Source organism: Glycine max, chromosome 17, assembly GCF_000004515.6.
Source record: "Glycine max cultivar Williams 82 chromosome 17, Glycine_max_v4.0, whole genome shotgun sequence".
NCBI lineage: Eukaryota > Viridiplantae > Streptophyta > Magnoliopsida > Fabales > Fabaceae > Glycine > Glycine max.
In genome coordinates this window covers 5,083,930-5,106,264 of record NC_038253.2, presented here as the reverse complement: position 1 = coordinate 5,106,264, position 22,335 = coordinate 5,083,930, and the positions used below count along the sequence as shown (strand labels likewise).

The 22,335-nt window shown below is 30.0% G+C and overlaps 2 protein-coding genes and 2 pseudogenes across 3 annotated transcripts; 2 read left to right on the top strand and 2 right to left on the bottom strand.

The window, feature by feature from the left end:
- The first annotated feature begins 912 nt into the window (after positions 1-912).
- Positions 913-2,163, top strand: LOC100804095 (pathogenesis-related protein PR-1-like; annotated as a pseudogene). Its single transcript, XR_137403.5, has one exon. The product of XR_137403.5 is annotated as a pathogenesis-related protein PR-1-like (transcript).
- A 3,776-nt stretch (positions 2,164-5,939) lies between these two features.
- LOC100784507 (pathogenesis-related protein PR-1) lies at positions 5,940-6,796 on the bottom strand. Its single transcript, XM_003550618.5, has one exon. It carries the CDS (start codon positions 6,665-6,667, stop codon positions 6,161-6,163), a length of 507 nt encoding a protein of 168 aa, XP_003550666.1. The 5' UTR covers positions 6,668-6,796; the 3' UTR covers positions 5,940-6,160.
- Positions 6,797-13,334: 6,538 nt separating this feature from the next.
- On the top strand, positions 13,335-15,486 carry LOC100783977 (flavonoid 3-O-glucosyltransferase-like; annotated as a pseudogene).
- Positions 15,487-19,882: 4,396 nt separating this feature from the next.
- LOC100783440 (transcription factor MYB36) lies at positions 19,883-21,623 on the bottom strand. Its single transcript, XM_006600439.4, has 3 exons — positions 21,352-21,623; positions 21,049-21,178; positions 19,883-20,856 (listed from the first exon to the last, which is right to left on the bottom strand). The coding sequence occupies exons 1-3, from the start codon at positions 21,485-21,487 to the stop codon at positions 20,025-20,027; spliced, it is 1,098 nt and encodes a 365-aa protein (XP_006600502.1). The 5' UTR covers positions 21,488-21,623; the 3' UTR covers positions 19,883-20,024.
- Between the last annotated feature and the right edge of the window lie 712 nt (positions 21,624-22,335).

The following is a 22,335-nucleotide window of genomic DNA, read 5'->3' as shown; positions in this document are numbered from 1 at the left end:
TTAACATTAAGGACAAAACTTTCTTTTTCATAATTTTGGAGATATCAAATGATGAGTAAGGATTATGATTTTAGGAACGAATTTAATGGTTTACTTGAAAAGAAAAAAAAGGGCATGATTCGTCACGGGAGTAACCCTTGCACCATAGAATTGGCTACCAAGAAATATTTAGTCTTAGTTTACAGATCTAATTTCCTCTCCATGCCTTAGTTACTATGCATGGCAAGCCCTTGTGTGGTACTCATCAGACATTAGATCCTTTACCCGTTGACAAAGAAGACTAAAGACACTAGTAAGCCCTATCATTACCAGACATAAAATATTGATTAACACACCACACTGTGGAGCCTTAATTGTACTAAAACTAAGCTTTGGTTTGGGAAATCAAACACTCAAGTTTTATAGCATCAACCATAAGAGTGTAACGTACCTCTCAACAGGAGAATAAAAATCAAGCAAAACGCTGACATTGTCACTTTTATGAAAATCAACAAAATACTTAAGAATATTTATTTTATATAAAAATTATAACAAATATGACAATGTCACATTGAAACAAACACATTGTAAAGACATGCAATGTTGCACTGATTGAGACTACCGGAAAATCATAAGATTTGATTTTGAGTACTCTGCATAACTGTGTACAATGATATCTTCTGTCAAATGATTTCACTGTCTTTTTTTTTAATGTGTTATAAATTAATGATCTGTTTTGTTCTGTCTAAAGTTTTGTGAAACTCAATTATTCTACTCATATTATGCAGTTTGTTACATTAGACATGTGGAAAACAGATAACAGACTTCAGTTGTAACATACAAATTTCATAGATAAGTCTGAACCACTACTTTGTTACACTTACATTAGGCATGTGGGTGCTTCGGGACTTGAGTTGCAACACGTGTCACGAGGTTAATTCTAGAACATACTATATGGTGGGCACCAACGTCCCAAGGACAAGAAAACTCACGGGCACAACAGAGACCTGGCTCACGGGGAGACCTTCAATCATCGATCATAGAGCATAATCTCTGGCAATGCCATTGCCATGCACATATTCTCACTCCCACACTTCACATGCGTTTAGCTGACGCTCAATATCTCCACATCACAACCACAATCTGGTACATTTAGAAGTATATTAATTAATATTAAAATTTTAAACACACACTTATCAATTGGCGATTATTCCTCACGGACCTAAATCACAAGTGATCTACTAACTCCCTACAACACTAGCTAAACTCCAACCACATATTCTTTAACCAAACTCAAATATAAAATAAGGCACATAGCTCAAAATTTTGTGCCACAGACAAAATGAAAGTCCATTTGGTCCTCTTCTTGCTCCTAATTCTTGTCAGCTTCACTAGCAATGTTAACACTCTCTCAACCAATTCCAAATCCAACTCTTCAATTCCTCAATTAACCCAACAGAAAAGGCCTGACAATGAGACAATATATAGAGTATCAAAGCAGCTATGTTGGGGTTGCATTGCAGAGTCACTGGAGTTTGTTCAGGCACAACTTGGTGAGAGCAGCCAAGTGGGAACTCCCACTGATGTGGGACTTCCAGCTGGAGCAATACGCGAGGTGGTGGGCTGGTCAAAGGAAAGCAGATTGCAAGCTCGAACATTCTTTCCCAGAAGATGGTTTCAAGCTTGGAGAGAACATTTATTGGGGTAGTGGCTCGGCGTGGACGCCAAGTGATGCTGTAAGAGCATGGGCTGATGAAGAGAAATACTACACCTACGCCACTAATACTTGTGTGCCAGGTCAGATGTGTGGCCATTACACTCAGATAGTGTGGAAGAGCACCTGAAGAATTGGATGTGCTCGGGTTGCATGTGACGATGAAGATGTGTTCATGACTTGTAATTATGATCCCGTGGGCAATTATGTCGGAGAGCGACCCTATTAAATTGTTATAAACTATGTGTGCATTAATTCATGTAGCGAAATTGAAACTCTAGTGGTATTAGATAATACTACAATAGTGCTAGCTTATGTGAGTGTGAATTAGTTTCTCAGTCCTTATGAGTGAGTATGTGCGAGTGTATATGTAAATACTTGTGGGAAGTGGGATAATTACGGGATTGGCTTTAATAATTAGTTAGTACTTGGGTCAATAAATAAAAGTACCAAAAAGTAATTAAAGGGTATCAGTAGTTAGAGATCTGTTGCCTGAGGTTAAACTTTGAGTCATCATATAAAGTGAAATAAAATATTTATCCTCCCATGTGAAATGCATCTGATTGTCAACTATACCAGCTTGAGTTGTCTGATATGCATGGAGTTACTTGACTTGCATTGCTCCGCGCCATTTTAGAACCTTTTAGTTTATTATCGCGCGGGTAGTTAGTGCTTGTAGTTTATTTACTTACACCCTCAACCACTCAGTTCATTTGGACATGTTTAATTGAAAGCTTTTAGCTTTTGGAGGACTTTAAATGCAAGTTTCAAAATAAAGGTAAAGTGATTTATAACTGAATTTTAAAATAATTTTATTTTAATTTTAAAAACTATTTTTTCTTTGTGTTTACTTACAAAAACACACGTTATAAACTTGGGTTGATGATAAAGGAAGTAGAAATTGTGGGTTTCAACTCATTTCTAACAAAAATTAATAATTAATATTTATCCATAAAATAAAATGCACACGTTGTTTTAGTTATAAAAAATTTGGAAGAGAACAAAAATTAAAAAGACCCAAGTTACTATAATTAAATAACAAAAAATGTGTCAAAAAAATACTTTTAAAATTTATTTTATGTATTTCTTAATTTTTTTATTATATTAATTTTTATTTAAATTTCATATTTCAAAATATATTGTAAAATAAACTAATGTATATTTAGATATTAAACTATTTATTTAAAATAATAAATTGTTGTATATTTGAATATTTTAATATATATATATCAATTTATTTTAAAAAATCATTTTAAATTCATATGTAGCAATTATTGAATTTAATAAATATATTATTGATTTTTAATTTTCAAAATGATTATTATAAAAGTTAATAAATTTATCACACATGATGATTTGTAATTGGATGACAATATAAAAAAAATCCACCATCTAAAATACTACTATTATTTATTCATAATTATTTTATATTTATTAAATGTCATAATTAATACTGTATTATAAGTATATATTAAATGCTATATTTATTATAATTATTTATATTTAATAAATGTCTCAAAACATTAAATACTATTTATTACATATAATATGTGGTTAAATTACTAACTTTTATTATAATTATTTATTAAATGATATACTCATTATAAGTAATCATATTTAATAAATGTCCCAAAATATTAAATACTATGTTTATTACATATAATATGTAGTTAAATTATTAAATATAAAAATGATTATATATATCATTTATTAATGCTATTTTAATATATTTGATTTTTCATTTTAAAATATATTTATAAGTTAATTGTATATTCCTCACGGAACCTAAATTGCAAATGATCTAATTCTCTTCAATGAAAAATCTATTAGATAGTCCTCTAGCATGATTTGAACATTTTCTACAAAACTCATTCAAATTTTACAATTTACGAGAAAAAAATTCATTTAATTATGTGTCATACAAAAATTAATGAAAACTAAAAGTTTTCCATCATCTAATAATTTCCCCATCCAATGAAACCATATATAGGGTGTGAAAGCAGCTATGTCAAGGTTGCACTAGAGTCACTAGAGTTAGGCACAACTTAGTGAGAGCAACCAAGTGGAAGTGGGAATTTCCACTGATGTGGGACTTGCAACTTGAGCAATACGCGAGGTGGTCTGGTGGGCTGGGCAAAGAAAAGCAGATTGCAAGCTCAAACATTCTTTCCCGGAACATGATTTCAAGCTTGGAGATACCATTTTTTGGACACCAACTGATGCTATAAGAACATGGGCTGATGAAGAGAAATACTACACCTACGCAACCAATACTTTCGCACCACCAGAATGTGTGATGATGGAGATCTATTTATTACTTGTAATTATGACCCTGTGGGCAATTATGTTGGAGAGAGACCTTATCAAATTATTATAAATCACATGCTCATTTTAGTCTGGGCCAAAATTGAACTTGGGAGTTAATTGGGAAATTCCACCTGCACCTTCAACAAAAATATCCGAAAACTAATTTCCACAAAACAATTTTTAAAGATTTGTGAATGTCTCATAAATTAACTTCCAAGATGCATTATATAGCTTTTGAATTGTGGAAGTTATTTTTTAGAATACATTTACTAATATATTGCATTAATTAATTTTCAAAATGTTAATATTTTAACCGTTATTATACATTCTAGTTTTCAGAAATAATGTATGTGACCTGTGAAAAAAAAAGGTAAATTAATCATAAAATAGAAAACATTGATAAAGGAGAAGACCACAACGAAGGGCCAAAAAAGACGGGAGGAGAAATGTTGAGAGAAAACTGAGTAAGAGGGGGAAACAAGAGGATGCCGGTAAAAGAAAGAGGATAAAGAGAGTATAGCGAGAAGGAGAAGGAAAAGGAAAAGAAAGAAAAGTATATTAGATATTATTTTTTTAAAAAAAAACAAAGAGGTATAGAAAAAAAGAGTACAAAAAGAAATGGCCTAGGAAAATACTATTCATACATCCACATTCTTTCTAGTTGATTTTCATCTTATAGTCCACATGTTGATACACTCTATCCTATCAGATATTTATTGTCGGCAAAATCCACACAAAATACTTATTTAATAAATTAAATATTTCAAGAATAAATTAATATTTATATTTATTATAGAAAAGATTTTAAAAAAACACTAGCCATAGTTATTAATATCAATAAAGAAGTTAAAAAGTGTATCAATAAAATAATCAAAGAAACATAAACAAATACAACAATAAGGATTAAATGTAAAACCTAAAATATATTATCCAAACACTTCATTATATTATCTAAAAAAACATATCGCTACTAGGTTTTAAAATTATAATGATTGTTTAAATTAGTTCCTAAAATTTATAAAATGACAAGATAGTGTTATAACAAAAATATATTTATTTAATACATTAAAAAAAATCCAAGAATCATTTAATATTTATATTTGTTATAGGAAATATTTTTAAATTGTGCCATAATTATTAAAAATTAATAGATGAGTGATAAATGTATCAATAAAATAATTAAAATAATAGAAGACAAATATCAATATCTTAGTAAAAGAAATAAATAAAAAGGAATGAATGACCCATTTCATCTTTGAAATTATAATGATCAATTACATTAGTCCCTATAATTAATAAAACAATAAATAATTCCTATAACATAAATATATTCATTTAATACATCAAAAACATTTAAAGAATCACTTAATATTTGTACTTACTATAAGAAAAAACTAGCCAAGCATAGTTAATAAATATTAATAGGAGTCATAAATATATTTTGACATTAAATATCTAATAGAATGATGCTAAATATTTGATAGAATGAAATGTCCTAAAATAACATTTTCTTTTACATAAAGAAACAAAAAACACAAAGTACACTTACAGATAAAAATAACTCATTTTAATAATTTTCATTTTTAATCCATTCAATAAAAAAACTATTTTTTTTCTCCAGCTTTCTCTTCTTTTTTTATCACCTCACTTGTCAAATTTATTACTTTCTTTCTCTACGTTGCATTTTTTTCCTATCTGTCTTATTTCAACCCCAATCCACTCCATTTTAGAATATATGAACATGGTAACTCTAAGTCATAACACAGCCCATAAGCTTATGATGACTCCATGGTACGACACAAATCCAGCAACAAGATCCATCCAATGAAACAAGCTCTAAAATGCTTCGTGGGATTTGGCGATTCCTAACATCAACTATTCTGATTTCCTACACTGCCTTAAAAAAATAAAATGCCAATTTTTTTTAAAAGGAAGCATATCAGACATTTATACTTTATATATTAGAGAAGCAATAAAAACAAGAATACAGAGTAGCTACACGATTTAACACGCGAGACAGAGCCAGAATTAAAGCCACATGGCAAACAGACAATAATATTATGCCAGCGGAGAACATGGCTAGCTAGCTACTAGGATCCTATTAGTACAATATTATTGACTTGTGTCACTTGTTATAATTAATTATTATACAAGTAAATTTCAGTAAGGTCTCTCTCCATAGTAGTTCCCAGGAGGATCATAGTTGCAAGTCATGAAGGTACCCTTACCAGCAGAGCAAACAACGCTAGCGCAACCAACTTTCCTCGTGGTGCTCCACACAATCTGAGTGTAATGCCCACACATCTGTCCATTGGCACAGGAATTGTGCCAATAATTGTACCATTGGCGCTCTTCAACCCAAGCACTAACAGCTTGTGCTGGCTCCCACCCCGTGCCACTGCCCCAGAAAATGTTCTCACCGTAAGGTCCGTTTGAATGCTCAAGAGCACAATCGTTGCGCCTCTGGTTTGCATACCACTGAGCATAGTGTGCTAATTTGGAGTCCCACACCAATGGCCGCAGCCTCAGCACCGCACGTGCCGCGTTCTGGGGGATTAGGAATTGGTTTGCAAAGCTTCTTGGTGGCTTTTGGGTGGTGGTAGGGACAACCGTGTTAGCATAGGTTGTTGTGACTAGGAAAAGAAACATAGCCAAACAGTGCCTCATTTTTAAGTGTGGTTTTAGAGATTTGAGGATGGTTTATTGCCAGGACCATGCCTTGGGATGTTATATATAATAATGGTGGGGGAGTTGAGACGAGTGACTGCCTACATTGTCAACTGTCTTGGCCTTGGTGGCATCCATGTTCGTTACTTTTGTTATGTTATAAACAGAAATGTTGTTGTTAATTGAAACGATTGTCCGTTACTTAGTTTTATTCTTTCCCTGAAATTTCGCCGGCTAATAATTCTTTTCCACGTTTGTAGGCCTAAGGGATTATACTAATTGCTTATAAGATTTCCTAAAATTACATAAATACTTTCCGCTTTCTTATCCATATCCATGATGTAAGAATAGATTTTTTTTTTATATCATATGTAATTTAAGAAAAAATTAGGAGGTACAACGATAATTTATTCTAAAATAATAATGATGTCTAAGTATATAACTATTTTAAATAAAAGATATAAGATTCATCGTATGATTAGAAAAAAGATAAAGGGAGAAGATAGGAAAAAAATAATGAATTTGAATTTCTCAATTAATAAAACTAACAAACTAATATTTATTAATAAAAATATATAACTATTTTAAATTTTAAATATTTAGAGAAAATGTTTCTTTTCATAATAATTATATTTAACTTTAAAATAATTATCTGTCATAGAAGTTAAAATATACTTAACATTTAAAAAAACAAAATAATGATGTCATTCAAATCATATAAAAAAAAGGCTTGACTATAATTTTGATTAATTAGTCTATCACGATATTGCTTTTAACTAAATGATGAATAGATGAAAAAATTTCGCGAGTTTTATCATTGACATAAATAATTTGGCTTGACATGTGATACTACATATTAGTCATTTGATTAGTTAAAGAGATTCATTTTGACATGTGAGATTTTTTTTCTTTCTTAACTTTCTAATTTATGGAACATGAATTCTGATTCATTTAAAGTTTGATCGCAAGGTAATTAAAATCTGATCAAGAATTATCGAGCATGAATTTATTTTGACATTGTCTTCAATCACTTGATTAACATGTGAGATTAAAATACACAATTTATTTATTTTTTGTTTATGTAATAAAATTATTTAATCCATTTTAATCTTTTTTAACGTTTAATCCCTTTTAATCTTATATGTTGTATTGACGATTTTTTAATACATTAGTATGTATCATCTGTATTTTTTAAATTTAAGAAAAATATAAAAACATTTAAGAAAAAATAAAATTCTAAGAAATTAAAAAGACTTAATTTCAAAGCATAAGTAGTTAAAATTTATCTTAAAAAACTAGTTAAAATTAGAGATGAAAACAAAAAATCTAATATAGAAAATTAAAGCAATTAAGGCTTAAATATAAAAACTAAAAATAAATTTTAATAGAAAAATCATAACATAAGATGAAAAAATTTCAATAAAATACTAATTTAGGATTTTTTTTAAAAAAACAAAAAAGTAAGCTATAAAAATGACAGAATCATGTATTGTATAGATAGAGGGACAAAAAAATAACAAGAGATGTTTTTCTTTTTGCTAATCATGATATTGACATGAAGTTTTTCTAGAAGTTGGTTATAAGTTATAACAAGAGATGTTTTAATGTTTAGAAATGAAAATTCAAATTTACAATCTTTAGTAGTAACTTTTCTATATGTTGTACGTTTTAAAAAAAGTTAAAAACAAAAATAATTTTGTATTTGTTGTTATTGAATGTAAAAAAGGACGAATTAAATTTGAAATTATAAAAAAATAACATCTCTTTAATTTAGCATGCTTTTATCAAAATCTAAATTTAAATTCAATATGAATAAAAATATAACTACAAAATTAAAACAACATACTTACTAGAAAATAAAGTATATAATTAATAAGAAAAAAGTATTTAAAAAAATTTAATTTTTAATATAAAATTAAATATAAAACAATAAAATATATCGGATCTCAATACTTAGAGGTATATGATTCGGGACTCAATTTTTTTATTTGTGGATCTCAATACCTAGAGGCATGTGATTAGGGATACAATCTTAAATTTATGCGTATGAAAAAATTTATTGAGAGAACTTAATTTCTTAAATAAATTTTAATATTTTAAAATATTTTAGTTATTAATCAAGGATATTCATATTCACCCAATTTTTTATTAAAAAAAATACTAATCCAGTTTTTGAAAAAGGATGGAAGTTGGCTCGTTTCCCACTTCCACCCCTAAAATGGGCAACTTATATTATCTGACCCAATAAATTATACCTATTTTACCGTTCCAAATTTCCTACTGATATTGAGATTGATGACCAAATTAGTAACATATTATGTCGTAATGCAAAAGTTATGCACTATTATTTCAATTAGCAATTAAACAATAGTCTAAATTTTAATTTTAATTAGTTCCTCTATCATTTAAAATTCGTGAAAACTAACTCAAGGGAAAAATAAAAAGTGTTTTAATAGATTAATAGAATTAGAACTTAAGATCCTTTATTCATAAACAAAATAATAAATCATTAAAATACTTCATTCATTTAGTTAATTATATTAACATTATTTTGTATGTATTATTAGTTGAAAGTTATTACTTTTTCCTTCAAATTATCAAAATTTATAAATTAAAAAATACTTAATATATAAATATTTTTAATTTTATTTTACATCATTTTATATGTTTTTTTAATAGTTTACATATTTTATTTTTTTACCAATTTATAATTAAATTTCATAAATTAATATGTAAATTATTTTCATAATTTTTTTTGTAAATTGATTTTAATATACATATTATTTTTACTCTAATTATTTATGTAAAATTGTTTATAAACAAGACAATAAAACATTTTCTTTATTTAGTTAACTATATTAACATTATTTTCTATATATAATTAGTCAAGAGTTATTAATTTTTTTTAAAATTATTATAATTTATAAATTAAAAACATTTAATATATAATTCTTTTTAATTTTATGTAAATAAGTAGAATAAAAATAGTTTATAAATAATCAAAGTAAAAATAATTAGACTAAGGTTACTTTTGGTGCATGACCCAAGAGAATGTTACATAAGGTGATAATTGAATGTGAATTTTTTGATTAAATAGATCATTTTTACTCCTATAAATGCAATAAGATTTTACACCACTATATGATAATCCTTTGGATTAAATCATTTATATATTAAAGACAATTTATAAAAAAATTACGTAAGTAATTAGATATTTATTTATGAAATTTAATTATAAACTGGTAAAGTAAAAAAAATGTAAACTATTCAACATAGAAACATATAAAATAATATAAAATAAAATTAAAAAGATTTATATATTAAAATTTTTTAATTTATAAATTTGATAATTTAAAAAATAATAATGACTCTTAACTAATGATAAAAAAAATAATGTTAATATAATTAACTAAAAAAAAGTATTTTAGTAGTTTATTATTTTTATCAATGAATAAATCATCATGAATTCAAATTCTATTAGAACATATTTTGAAAAATTACTTATTTTGAAAAAAAAATAAATGTTTTGATTTAAAAATAAAAGGACCAAAATTACAATTTAGCATAAACATTAAATAGTAGAATGACTTAATCTATTTAATTAAAAAAGTTAACAATTTGATTGGTTTAAATAATTACAGAGAATTTGAAATTGCACATAAAACAGAGTAATTAAGAAATGAGAAATACAGATGTGTAAACATTAATAATAATCCTCGAAAATAATATCACACGTTCACACGCAATGTGTGGAGGGGGTGTATGAATGTTATTTTACATCATTTGTAAAGGCCTTGCTCCTAGTCCAAAGATTATCTTGAGGATTAAGAAATAATCATGTGTTTAAAAAGTGATTAGGAATATCAGTATTCAAAGATAGAGCGAGGTGGGCTTTCGTAAAGCTGAAAATTGTCTTGTGCGTTCATGTACATTCCTTGGAGTCTTAATTCCCGCCTGAGTTCTCGGACAAAGAAAGAAAACCCCGCCACTTAATAATTGTTACTTGTAAACTACTCTATCTATACTTTATAATAATAATAATATATACAATAATGTTTTTTTTTAAGAATGTTAACATGTGATATTTTCTAGAGTTGTAAATCATTAATTTTTTTCTTAATTTTAAATTAAAAATTAATTAATGTCTATCAATTCAAATCATTAATTGTTAGATTTTTTTTATTGTAGATCAATTTATACGTGTTGAATAAATTTTTTAATAATTATATGCTGAATAATATGTATTCCATCACCCATGGAGGCCGCGGAAGCTAGAGCTCTACAACTCGCTATAAACTGGTTAGCTGATCAGGATCATGACTCCATTATTATTGAGACCGATTGCAGGCAAATCGTAGACTCCTTTCTGCAAAAACATTTCCAATGTAAATAAAATGTAATTTAAAATTCAATGGAAAAAGACACAGGTATTGAAATTATTACCCAGTAGGTACAAGTTTGAATATGGGGAATTTTTAAAAGTGGATATAGAAATAGTACTATAGTAGTATCTTACCCGGACTCTACGCACATATTGACATCCTTATCATGATATATGTTTTGCATGACATACGTTACATTTTTTTTATGGTAACTAGAAATTCTTACTTTAGTTGATTAAACTATTATTTTAAATAATTATTTGAAGGCTTAAATATATTTAAGATTTATAATAAATGATCGAATTTTATTTTAAATTTTTAATAAAATTTGTTATTGTTTTAAGTTTTGATATATTAAAACTTTATTTTGAGTCTTATTTTTAATTAATTGATGACGTGACACTATCATAATTATTGATAATACTAAAAAAAATAATTTATAAGATGGTACGTCGTCATTATAATGAAAACTCAAAATAAAAATTTAAATATATCATAAATGGTAAACAATGAAAATATTTATTAAGAACACTTAATAAAATTTAATCAAATTTAATCATTTATCAGAGACCTTAAATATATTTAAATCTTATTTAAATTACTATTAATTAACATATAACTAATTTTTATTTCTTCCATTTATTGTATTTTAAACATCATAGTCTACCATATATATAATCAATTATATATCTATAAGGTATACCAATAATAATTCATTAAAAAATGTATACCAGTAATTAATAATTAATAATTAAAATTTTATATTTTAATTGAAAATAATTCATAATATAAATTTAATAATTTTATGTTAGTCTATATGTGAAATTAAATTAAATTCAGATATTTAAAAAAGGTTGAAGTTCAACTATTGTAAATAAAAAAATGTGACTATATGGTGGTGAGACGACATTAAAGATCAGTCAAGTTCTTAAGTAAAAGTTAATTATAAAAAAAAATTAATAAATACTTCGCATGTATTTTCAGAATAATAAGAACAAAAAATGTTTTTTTTAAGTGTAACATCAGAAAATGTTAAATATGACAAAATGACGAATGATATAGTAGAGAAAGCAAAAATGTTCTTTTTTAGAAGAGTGTCACAGAGATGTGAAAAAAATAAATGTTAATAATACATATGACACTTTCATTATTAAAAAAAATCATTTAACATATATTTGTTTATTTTTCTCTTTCACAAAATATATCGTATTATATTTATTATTCCCTCTTCTATTTTTGTTGACTCTCTAGATCTACTAAAAAATAAATGAGGTAAAAGAACGAGTTGTTGTGATTATTATTAATCAGCAAGGCTCGGCTGATTAGTTGAAAAAGCAAGGATATTGGTATTTAACACTTTATATATTAAGTTGATTTTACTTACTAATTTAATAAATAAATAATTATTTAAAATTATGATAATTTTATTATATTAAGAATATTAACAATTAAAGTTTTTACTTTTAATTATTTCTTTAACCATTTTCTTTAAAACAATGGTCAACAAATCCCAAATTAATTAAATTTGACTTTGAAGTCAGATGTTACAACAACACAAGCCTTATTTGGATTCTAAATTAAAAGGGAATATTGTAAAGTAAGTACAAGAACAAAAGGGAAGGTTGCGTGTGTTCTCAGATTCCCCTCAAACATGCGTCAGTACGTTGATGGATGGTATCGGTATATACTTAATTAAATGTCTCCTATAAACTTGTAAGCTAGCTTTAAGATTTAAAGACATCCTCAAATTCAGCTTGGGAAAAAAAAAAAAAAATGAGATAACTCAAGGTCCTCATTTCCTAATTTTGTGTGGAAACTATTTTAGGGTGTCCCGGTTACATGCACAACTAATAATTGATCATACTGCAAGGAAAGGAAGATGGTGGTTCAATACGTAAGGTAACCATCGCAAATAACTAGCAGAAAAACGAACATGCACTGCCGGTCGTCCACCTCTTTGTTAACAGGTAGTCTCCGAAGGAGCACATGGTGGTTATTAATTAGGTTTAACTTTGGAGGTTAGTTAACGGCCTTGCCTCAACACTCTCTTTCATCAAACACCTAAGCATCATCATGCGTATGATATGCTAATTGGCACATAAACAGTTAAGTTAGTTACCACTTTCCAACAAAAAAAAATGCATGTTTCCCTCTGTTCTCTATAATGGCCTATTATAATATTGCGTCCGACAAAATTGTCGATGGGAGGAGAAGGAGAAGACTACAATAACAATATTTTTGATACACGAAGAAGTGCATAGTGTGTAACCCTAACCCTAGCCACCATGACTGTCTGCCCTACCGACGACAGGCATGTGGCCGTGTTGGCGTTTCCCTATGGCACACACGCAACTCCACTCCTCAACCTCGTGCGAAGAGTAGCAGCAGAGGCTCCCCAAGTCACATTCTCGTTTTCAGCACCAAGAAGTCCAATGCCTCTGTCTTCGCTGGCCTCAACAAGGAGCAACTTTTTAACATAAAGCCTTATGACGTGGATGATGGATTGCCAGATAATTATGTGCCTTCAGGGAACCCCAAAGATGCCGTCGCATTCTTTGTCAAGGCCATGCCGGCGAACTATAGGACCGCCTTGGATGAAGCCGTCGCGAAGACGGGGAGGCACATCACTTGCTTGGTTTCTGATGCATTTTTTTTGGTTTTTGTGTTGACATGGCTGAAGAAATGCATGCAAAGTGGGTTCCTCTATGGACTGCCGGGCCTCACCCCTCTACTTGCACATATTTCCTCCGTGCATATCAGGAAAAAGTTGGGCCCCGTCTATATATATATATATATATATATATATATATAACATGCTTTTTCTCATGTCTTCACATAATTGATGAGCAAAGGTTGAGTTGATTGATTTCTCTTTAGATTTCTAAGCTTGAATAGATTTATGTGTAATTCGTATACAGTGCTATGTTAAAAAAAAGTTATATATCTAACTTACTCTAAGTAAAAATAAGATTAAATGATTTCATACTTATTCAATGTTTGTTCAATTACTCTAATACTAGCAAATGCAATATAAGTATTTGGTTCGACAATATATAATAATATCCCCAACATGCATGCCAAAACTAGCTGTAAGATTATTGATACAATTTTCTTGTATTCTTTAAGATGGTTGGAGCTGCGTGTATAAATTACCCCAATGATATATAATGGGTTTTTTTAACTTTATTTTTATTTGAGGTGAGTTAAACTACCACAGTACCACTTAAAATATATTGAATTTAACAAAAAATTTCAGCTAAATAATATTCAATTTATTTAGGTGATTAATAAGAATTATATTTGTCATGTTTTGCAGTCCGTGAAAACAAAGAAGTCGATTTCCTTACTGGTTTCTCTGGGGTAAAGGCTTCTGACTTGCCTGAAGGATTAGTCGAAGAGCCACAAGACCCTTTTTCAATCATGTTAGAAAAATTGGGAGAAGCGTTGCCGCGAGCAACCGCAGTTGCCATAAACTCCTTCGCTACAGTGCACCTTCCTATTGCACACGAGCTAGAATCCAAGTTGCACAAGCTACTGAACGTTGGTCAATTCATTTTGACAACGCCACAAGCTTTGTCGTCTCCAGATGAGGATGGGTGCTTACCGTGGTTGAACAAGCAAGAGGAAGGGTCAGTAGTGTACCTTAGCTTTGGAAGTTCGATAATGCCACCACCCCATGAGTTGGCTGCAATTGCAGAAGCCCTAGAAGAAGGTAAATATCCGTTTATTTGGGCGTTTAGAGGAAATCCTGAGAAACAATTGCCACAAGGGTTCTTGGAAAGGACAAAGACACAAGGGAAGGTTTTGTTGCGTGGGCCCCACAAATGCAAATCCCAAAACATTCAGCGGTTTGTGTGTGCATGACACACGGTGGTTGGAACTCAGTTTTGGATTGTATAGTTGGTGGCGTTCCTATGATTAGTAGGCCATTTTTTGGAGACCAGATGTTGAACACAGCAACGATGGAACGTGTGTGGGAGATTGGTGTGGAACTTGAAAATGGGGTTTTCACTAAAGAAGGCATTCTGAGAGCTTTGGAATTGATCATGTCAAGTGAGAAAGGGAAGATGACGCGGCAAAAGATTGTGGAACTCAAGGATTTTGCAATGGCAGCAGGGGGACCTGAAGGTGGCTCTACGAAGAATTTCGGTACTTTTTCAGAGATTGTGGGAGGTTCAAGTTATGAGCAATTAAACCCGCAACAGCATGGTTATCGAGGTATCCGCAACAAAATTGCAGGCGCATTTGCTGCCGCAAATTCCAGATTTACTCGTCGCAATAATCCAAAGCATCAAGGTTTAGAAGCTTTTTGCAGGCACAAACAATTGCAAGGTTGAAATTATTAAGAATATCGATCAGTATTGAACTTTGGATTTTGTTCTCCAAACGGTAGCTAAATGAATTCACACTTACTTGGTTCTAGGCAGTATTTGAAGGGCTCCTGATTGTATTCCTAAACTTGCAAATCAACAAAATAATAATGAACTTCGATTTTCTCCACACTCTGAAATCTTACAATATTAGTTGTTTATATAAATTTGAAATTAGAAAAATCTAGAATGATTCTTAAATGTTCCATGTAAAGTAAAAAAAAAAAGACTTTTAATTAGTGGATAGTGGAGAAAATATTTTTGTTGTGGATTTTAATTAAGTTCTTAGAAGTGAAACAAAAAATTTAAGTTCTTAGAAGTGAATCTAGCTAGACTTCTCTATATTATATATACTTATAAATACCTCTATGTACTTGGCATTTGCAATACATTTTAAAGTGTACCAAGATTGAATCCTTGTGGCTAAAGTGCTTTCAGTGGTTCAACTATACCAATGTTATTGCGGGATCCCTATATGATCACTTTATACGATATCCTTCCTGCTTGGTGGTGAATTTTGAAATTAACAGGTGGTGGGTTATATGGTCAGCGATGGCGTGGGCTATTTGGAATGTTAGAAACAAATGTATTTTTAACAGTAGAATGTTCGAGGGTGAGGCAGCTTTGAAAAATAATTGCTTCCTGGCATGGTCTTGCCGCTATCAGGTCGTACTGACTGGTTTCAATACTTATCATCAATCCCGGGGCATGCATTTGTAGCAGGTGTTAGTTGACTTCTCAATTGGACTTGGTGGATCACAGATGAGCTATAATGAAGATTCTTGATGTAAATTCTCTGACATTATCTAGATGTTAGTTATTGAATATTAAAGGCCAATGTTCCAATTAATATTAGTAACCAATTTGTGGGGGAGAATTGTTGCTAATTGCTTGGTCACGGATATTCCTTGTAACTGAAATGGGTATCTCTTATACTCTTGACTAATGTTATAAATCTTTTGTTAAAAAAAAGAAGCAAGTTTGAGTTCTCTTTTAGAAATCCCTTCTTTCTCCTCTAATAAAGTAGTATCTAGAGCTTAATTAGTTTGATCCAGAAATTCAGAGAAACATTAAGGGGCACTTGGTTGATAAAATATTTTTTATTTTCATTTTTTAAAAATAGTTTTCAGATTTTCAAATTTTCAAGATTTAGATTTTTTTAAAAATTTTATTTTCTATTTTCTGAAAATAAATACATTGCAAATATGTTTAGTTTAATTAATTTTCATAATAAAATTCATAATGAAAATAGAAAAGGATCAAATCAAACGTCATCTAAGAATTTGACATATCAATGGAAAATTTGTCTAAAAAACAAGAAGGATGCCTTTCTAAAGAAAAAGGGAGGATCAACTGTCCTTACTCTTATTCATCAATGTTGGATGATTCCATGTTCTAAAAAATTGCCTATGGAATTACTTCAAAATTAAGAAGCTTGGGAGATTTTGGAGACATCCCTCCAAGGCATAAATTGACAAAGTAAAGACAAGACTTCAGTATCACTAAGGTTGATTTTAAAGCTTTGAAGATGAAGAAATATGAATCAATTTTAAACTATTGCCCATGAGTAAATGTGGTAGAAATATGGAGATAAAATAAAAGATGTTAGTGTGAGGGGAAGATTCTTAATTCCTTAACTTTGAAGTTTGATTATGTGGCGTGTTTCATTGGAGAGTAAAAATAATTTGGCTCCATATGGGGTGCTCAACAGTGTGCTAATGTTGCATGCTAGTATTTTTTTTATCTATGTACAACACATTATTAATATCACATTAACATTGGGTTGAACTCACATTATTTGTCATGTTAGCATGTTAGTGTCATGTCATCACTAATGGGTTACATAAGTAATTTTTGTTAAAAAATTGATGGCACACTACTAAATTTTACAAATATAAGAGATTAAATGTACAATAAAAAAAATTAAGAATCAAAATTATATAAGAACAAACGGTAAATTTAAGGCTTTTAAGTGAAATATTTAAAAGAACTAGTCTTGTTATGGGCCATCTCTATCCCGTTATTTGGTTTTGTGGGCTTAAAGTTAATTAGCGCCCCTGATCCTCTTGTCTTGGGCCTGTTGTGCTCATATGTAAGGCATTTGAATCCTGAACGGTTGCACTTCTCATTATATTTTAAAAGTTGATTTCAAAATGTGTATTCCAAAATATAATATAGAGATGCATGATTTAATTCTGCGAGTGCAAAAAATAAATGCCTATATGTAATAACAAAAAAAAAAAAAACAGTTGAACATCCTACTGCTGAGAAAGATTCCCCCAGCCGCGCTTTTTTTATATGTCACGAACCAAAGGGAAAATTGAATGTGTTAATTATAGGGCAACCAGATTGGATGAAGGAAATGGCACACTTGGATTCTGATTCTAAATAAATCCTCCTAATTAAAACCTATAGACCAAGCAATCCTCAAAGCAAATAAAATGCCCCAACTTCCAAGAGATTGCGGGTTTCTAGAGCCAGATAGAACAGTAAAAATAAGAAAAGGCTTGTTTCTCATAGCTTATATATTCATTGATACGTAAGAAATTGCATCCAAATTTTGTCCTTTTACTTTTCACTGTTTTTTCCCCCATATATTGGTTAATAAAAAAATATGTTCAATTGGAAAATCAATCATATTGATAGAAATTTAAATTTGTTAAAATTAGCTTTTGATACATTTTCTAAAAAAAAAAAGAAAAAGAAAAACCTACAACCATATCTTTTTAAAAACAAATGACCTAGTTGAAATTATTTAATCAAAATAAATTGACATTACCTTGAGTTAAAAAAAGGTCCCATCACTCTAATTTATCTAATTACTCTATCATGCAATATTTTATATGGGTCTTACAAATTAATTTAGTGAAATAGTGATGTAAAAATAATAGTGTTCGCAATTATTTGCACCGAATGTGCATTTGTAAAACTATAAATGTAATTTTAATTATAAATGTAATATTACTTTCTCCACAAAATGAAATTTTATTTTACCAAATAAAAAATACGAATACAATTATACTATAAATTAGGATTATTTTATAAATGACTTTGTAAGAAGCTTGTTAATGAAATTATTTATGTACCCAAAAAAGTAAAATATGTTTTTTTTTAATTTAATATAATGTAATTTGTTTCCTTTCACACGAGCAAAAAGAGCTGCAAATTTATTCCCCAAAGCTAGAGTTAGAGGAAAATAACAAAAATGACCATGGGTTTCATAAAAGCACGTATCCAAAACCAGATTCTTGTCACAAAGGTACAATTAAAAGTCTCTAATAAATGAATAAAGTTTACTCTTAATCATTAATAATTTTTTTGTTATTTTAAGTATATGATATATTGAAATTTTTATTTTGAATAAGTAATAATGTGTCGTCTTGTAAATTGATTATTTTAATATTATTAATGATTATAATGATGTCAAGTCATTATTTAATCAACGAAAGAAATTTTGTAAAAAATTTAATATATTATGAATTCAAAACAACAAAAAAATTATTAAAAACCTTGAACATATTTAAAAAAAAGTTATAAGCAAAACGAACAACATATATATTCTTGGTCGAAGAAGATACAGTACCCAGTAAACATGCAATTTACATTCACGTTCTGTTCATTGACCGAGAAAAGAGCATCATGCATGCATAGAAAAAGAAGAAGAAAAATCTCAAAAAGTGCATAAAGAAGTTTCAATACTTCTATTGTTACGAAAACAAAACGGAGCAGGATGGAAACGATCGACCAACGAGGAAAGTTAAAAGTTGTTTATAACTACATATGTATGGCATATACATACATATATATTTATGAACAACCGCTTTTAGCTCAATGAAATATTTTTTTCGTTACTAAATTGTACTGTAACTAGCTAGGAACTTTGTAGGAATCTTTATTTAACATCCTAACTTGACATTTTTGGTGAAAGAGCTAATGATATCTTTGATATTTCTGTGAGAATGCACATTAGGAAATGTTTATCTAATCATACAAAACAAATAGAAGAAGATTATCAACTTTAGGTCCACAATCTTATCATGAACTGAATATTGCTTCTTTTTGTTATTACTACCCACCCATACAGCTCAGAAAATCCAGCTTTTATTATTCTTCCTACCAACCCTAACCTTTGATACTTATAAAGATTACCAGCATAACACAGCAAGAAGTAAGATGGAATTCTTGTTATACATACATATATTTATGAGTAAATATCGCAGAATCACTGGAATATTATATATAGCTTGGATCAAAAGCATTTTTTGGGGGCCACATCATGGATAAGTTTCCCAAATCCCAGTACTTTATTTGTATATTTGAGGTTCGATCTCTTGAACTATGTATATGTATTAGAATCTCAGTTAGCATCAAAATAATAGAACATTTATTTAAAGCTTAAGGAAGATATATATTGAGTGCCTTGTGGTTGTTTAGAACAAACTATATAGTGGTTTCTACATTAATTACTTAGGCATTGGTTTACATTATTATATATCCATGATGTTGTTTACAGGAACTGTTACTACTCATTCTTCCTCTTTCCACATCTTATGACTAATACAACAAATTAGCATAACCAGATTGAAAGTTAAATCCTTGTGATCACTACAGGCTGTAACCCAGTTCATAATCTTGGAACATCCCTTGTGTTAGAAGAGCCGGAGTAGCAGATGATTCCCAGGAATTTGAGGATGCTGATTTGGTATCAGAATCATTGGACCACCAAATCAAGCTATCCTTTGAGTCATTCATCTCTCTGAAACAATCAAACCCTGAAGCCATATCATGATCTTCCTGTGGCACATAACCCATTGTTCTGTTGTTGAGAATCTCATCTAGTTCATTTTGCAGTGCACCAAGTTGCTGAAATCCCACATTATTGTTAGTCTGCACATGAATAGCCTCAGATCTTGGTGCAAGACTTGAGTGCATTGGATTAGTACTACTCCCAGAAGCAACAAAGGGAACTCCACTGTTACTCAAAGGAATATTCTCCAAAAGATGAACCTGATCAGGGTTATTGATCTTTGCACCATCATGTTGAGGCTTGTAAAACTCACCCTTTTGTCCTTGTTCATCATGTGGGGAATTAGGCAAAGCATTTTGCATCACAGGGTTAGAGCCATCATTCAAAGATTGTAGGCTATGGATCATCTTTTCTTGGATAGGATGCAACTTAGGCCACAGCGCAGGGTTATTGTAGAAAGAGAAAGGGTTTTGGAGGCTTTGAAGTTGCATGTGCAGTTGGAGTCTTTCAAGAGCTGAAGTACTAAGGGCATTTGAATAAGAATTCTCCTCTATTCCATTGTTTGTGTCTTTTGAGCTGAAGTTAGATTGTTTGCGCCTCCCGAGCAGTTTCTTCTTCAATCTAGTGTTCCAATAGTTCTTGATGTCGTTATCTGTCCTTCCAGGTAACTGAGCAGCAATTATGGACCACCTATACACAGATTATATATGTTGGAACGCGTTTAGTTAATTTCTACGAATATTATTAACCAAAGGGAAAATAAAAACATGTGGAGCTAGCTAGAGAGATTCTAGTGACAAAACAAAAAGGACAAACAATTTTGTTCAAAAACTACAGCACAAGGCTCGTAGATAGAGATGGGGGGTTTTGAGAGAGAAGGACCTGCTTCCAATGCTAATGTAAAGGCTGCAGATGATGTTGTCTTCTTCTTCAGTAAATCCACCATGTTTGATATTAGGTCTCAAGTAATTTAACCACCTAAGTCTGCAACTCTTTCCACACCTCTTGAGCCCTGCGAATTATTTGTATCCATCAATAAGGTTTTGAATTAATCGATGATTAATTATTATACTAACCAAAGTTCACCTTTCCAAAGCCAAACTAAATAGTATTTGCTCTTGGACTCAATAAATATATACGCTTAAGAGGAATATTAAAAGAAAATTATAAGAGAGAGGAGTGTACCAATTTTCTGAGGAAGAGCAATCCAATTGCCACCAGTTCCATTCTTTTCAATATAGGTTTTGAGTGTAGCATCCTCTTCAGGAGACCATGGTCCTTTCTTCACGTTGTTCTTGTCACAGCATGGAGCTCTACCCATCTTTTTGTGTTGTTGTCTCTCTCTCTCTCTCTCTCTCTCTCTGTTTAGGTTTCTCTTTCTGTTTTTTGTTGAAGCAAATATCAACTTTGCTAGCTAGGATTGTTGGGAAACTACGACGAAGGAAGGGTATGATTTATAGGTAGGGAAGTATGGCTGATGTGATTCTTAAAAGGACAAAAAGTCTTACACACCTCACCCCCTCCATTCCCTCACCAGCTATTTTTTTCAACTCGGTTTTTTTCTTCTAGGGTTTATTCATCTTTCTCTGTCTTCCTTTTTGGATTAGTTCGGTCACCGCGTTTAATTATGCATGCAACTGGACAAACGTAACATAAAATTTCTCTTCTTTTACATAAAAAGTTGCACTGCTTTTTCATAGGTCTATTAGTTTAATGCTTGAACCCGATGCTACAAGTATTTGATCAATAGAAGGCTCCATCCTCTTAGTTTGTCCGCATTATCCTTGAAAATGTTCCATTGTCAAGTCATCCCAACATATCTTATTATATTGACGGGAATGTACTGCAGCTTCCTATTGGTAATTATTTCTTAAAATAAATAAAATTACCCTTATGTGTAATTAATTAACTGAGGAATTATCGTGGAAGATGTGCGAAGGAAACACACATTGCTTTGATTCAGTCAATAACTTTATCATAAAAAAGCAAATACATTTACGAAGAAAAGATGAGCCTTCTAATTTATAATTTTAGTAGCTAGCCAGTATGCAAATTAAGAATGAAAATGTTATATGCAAATTAAGAATCAAAAGGTTAAAAAAAAAAAAAACGGAAACTAAAGTTGCAACGTTCTTTTTTTCGTTTTGGGTGAATAATGACGTCGCAGCT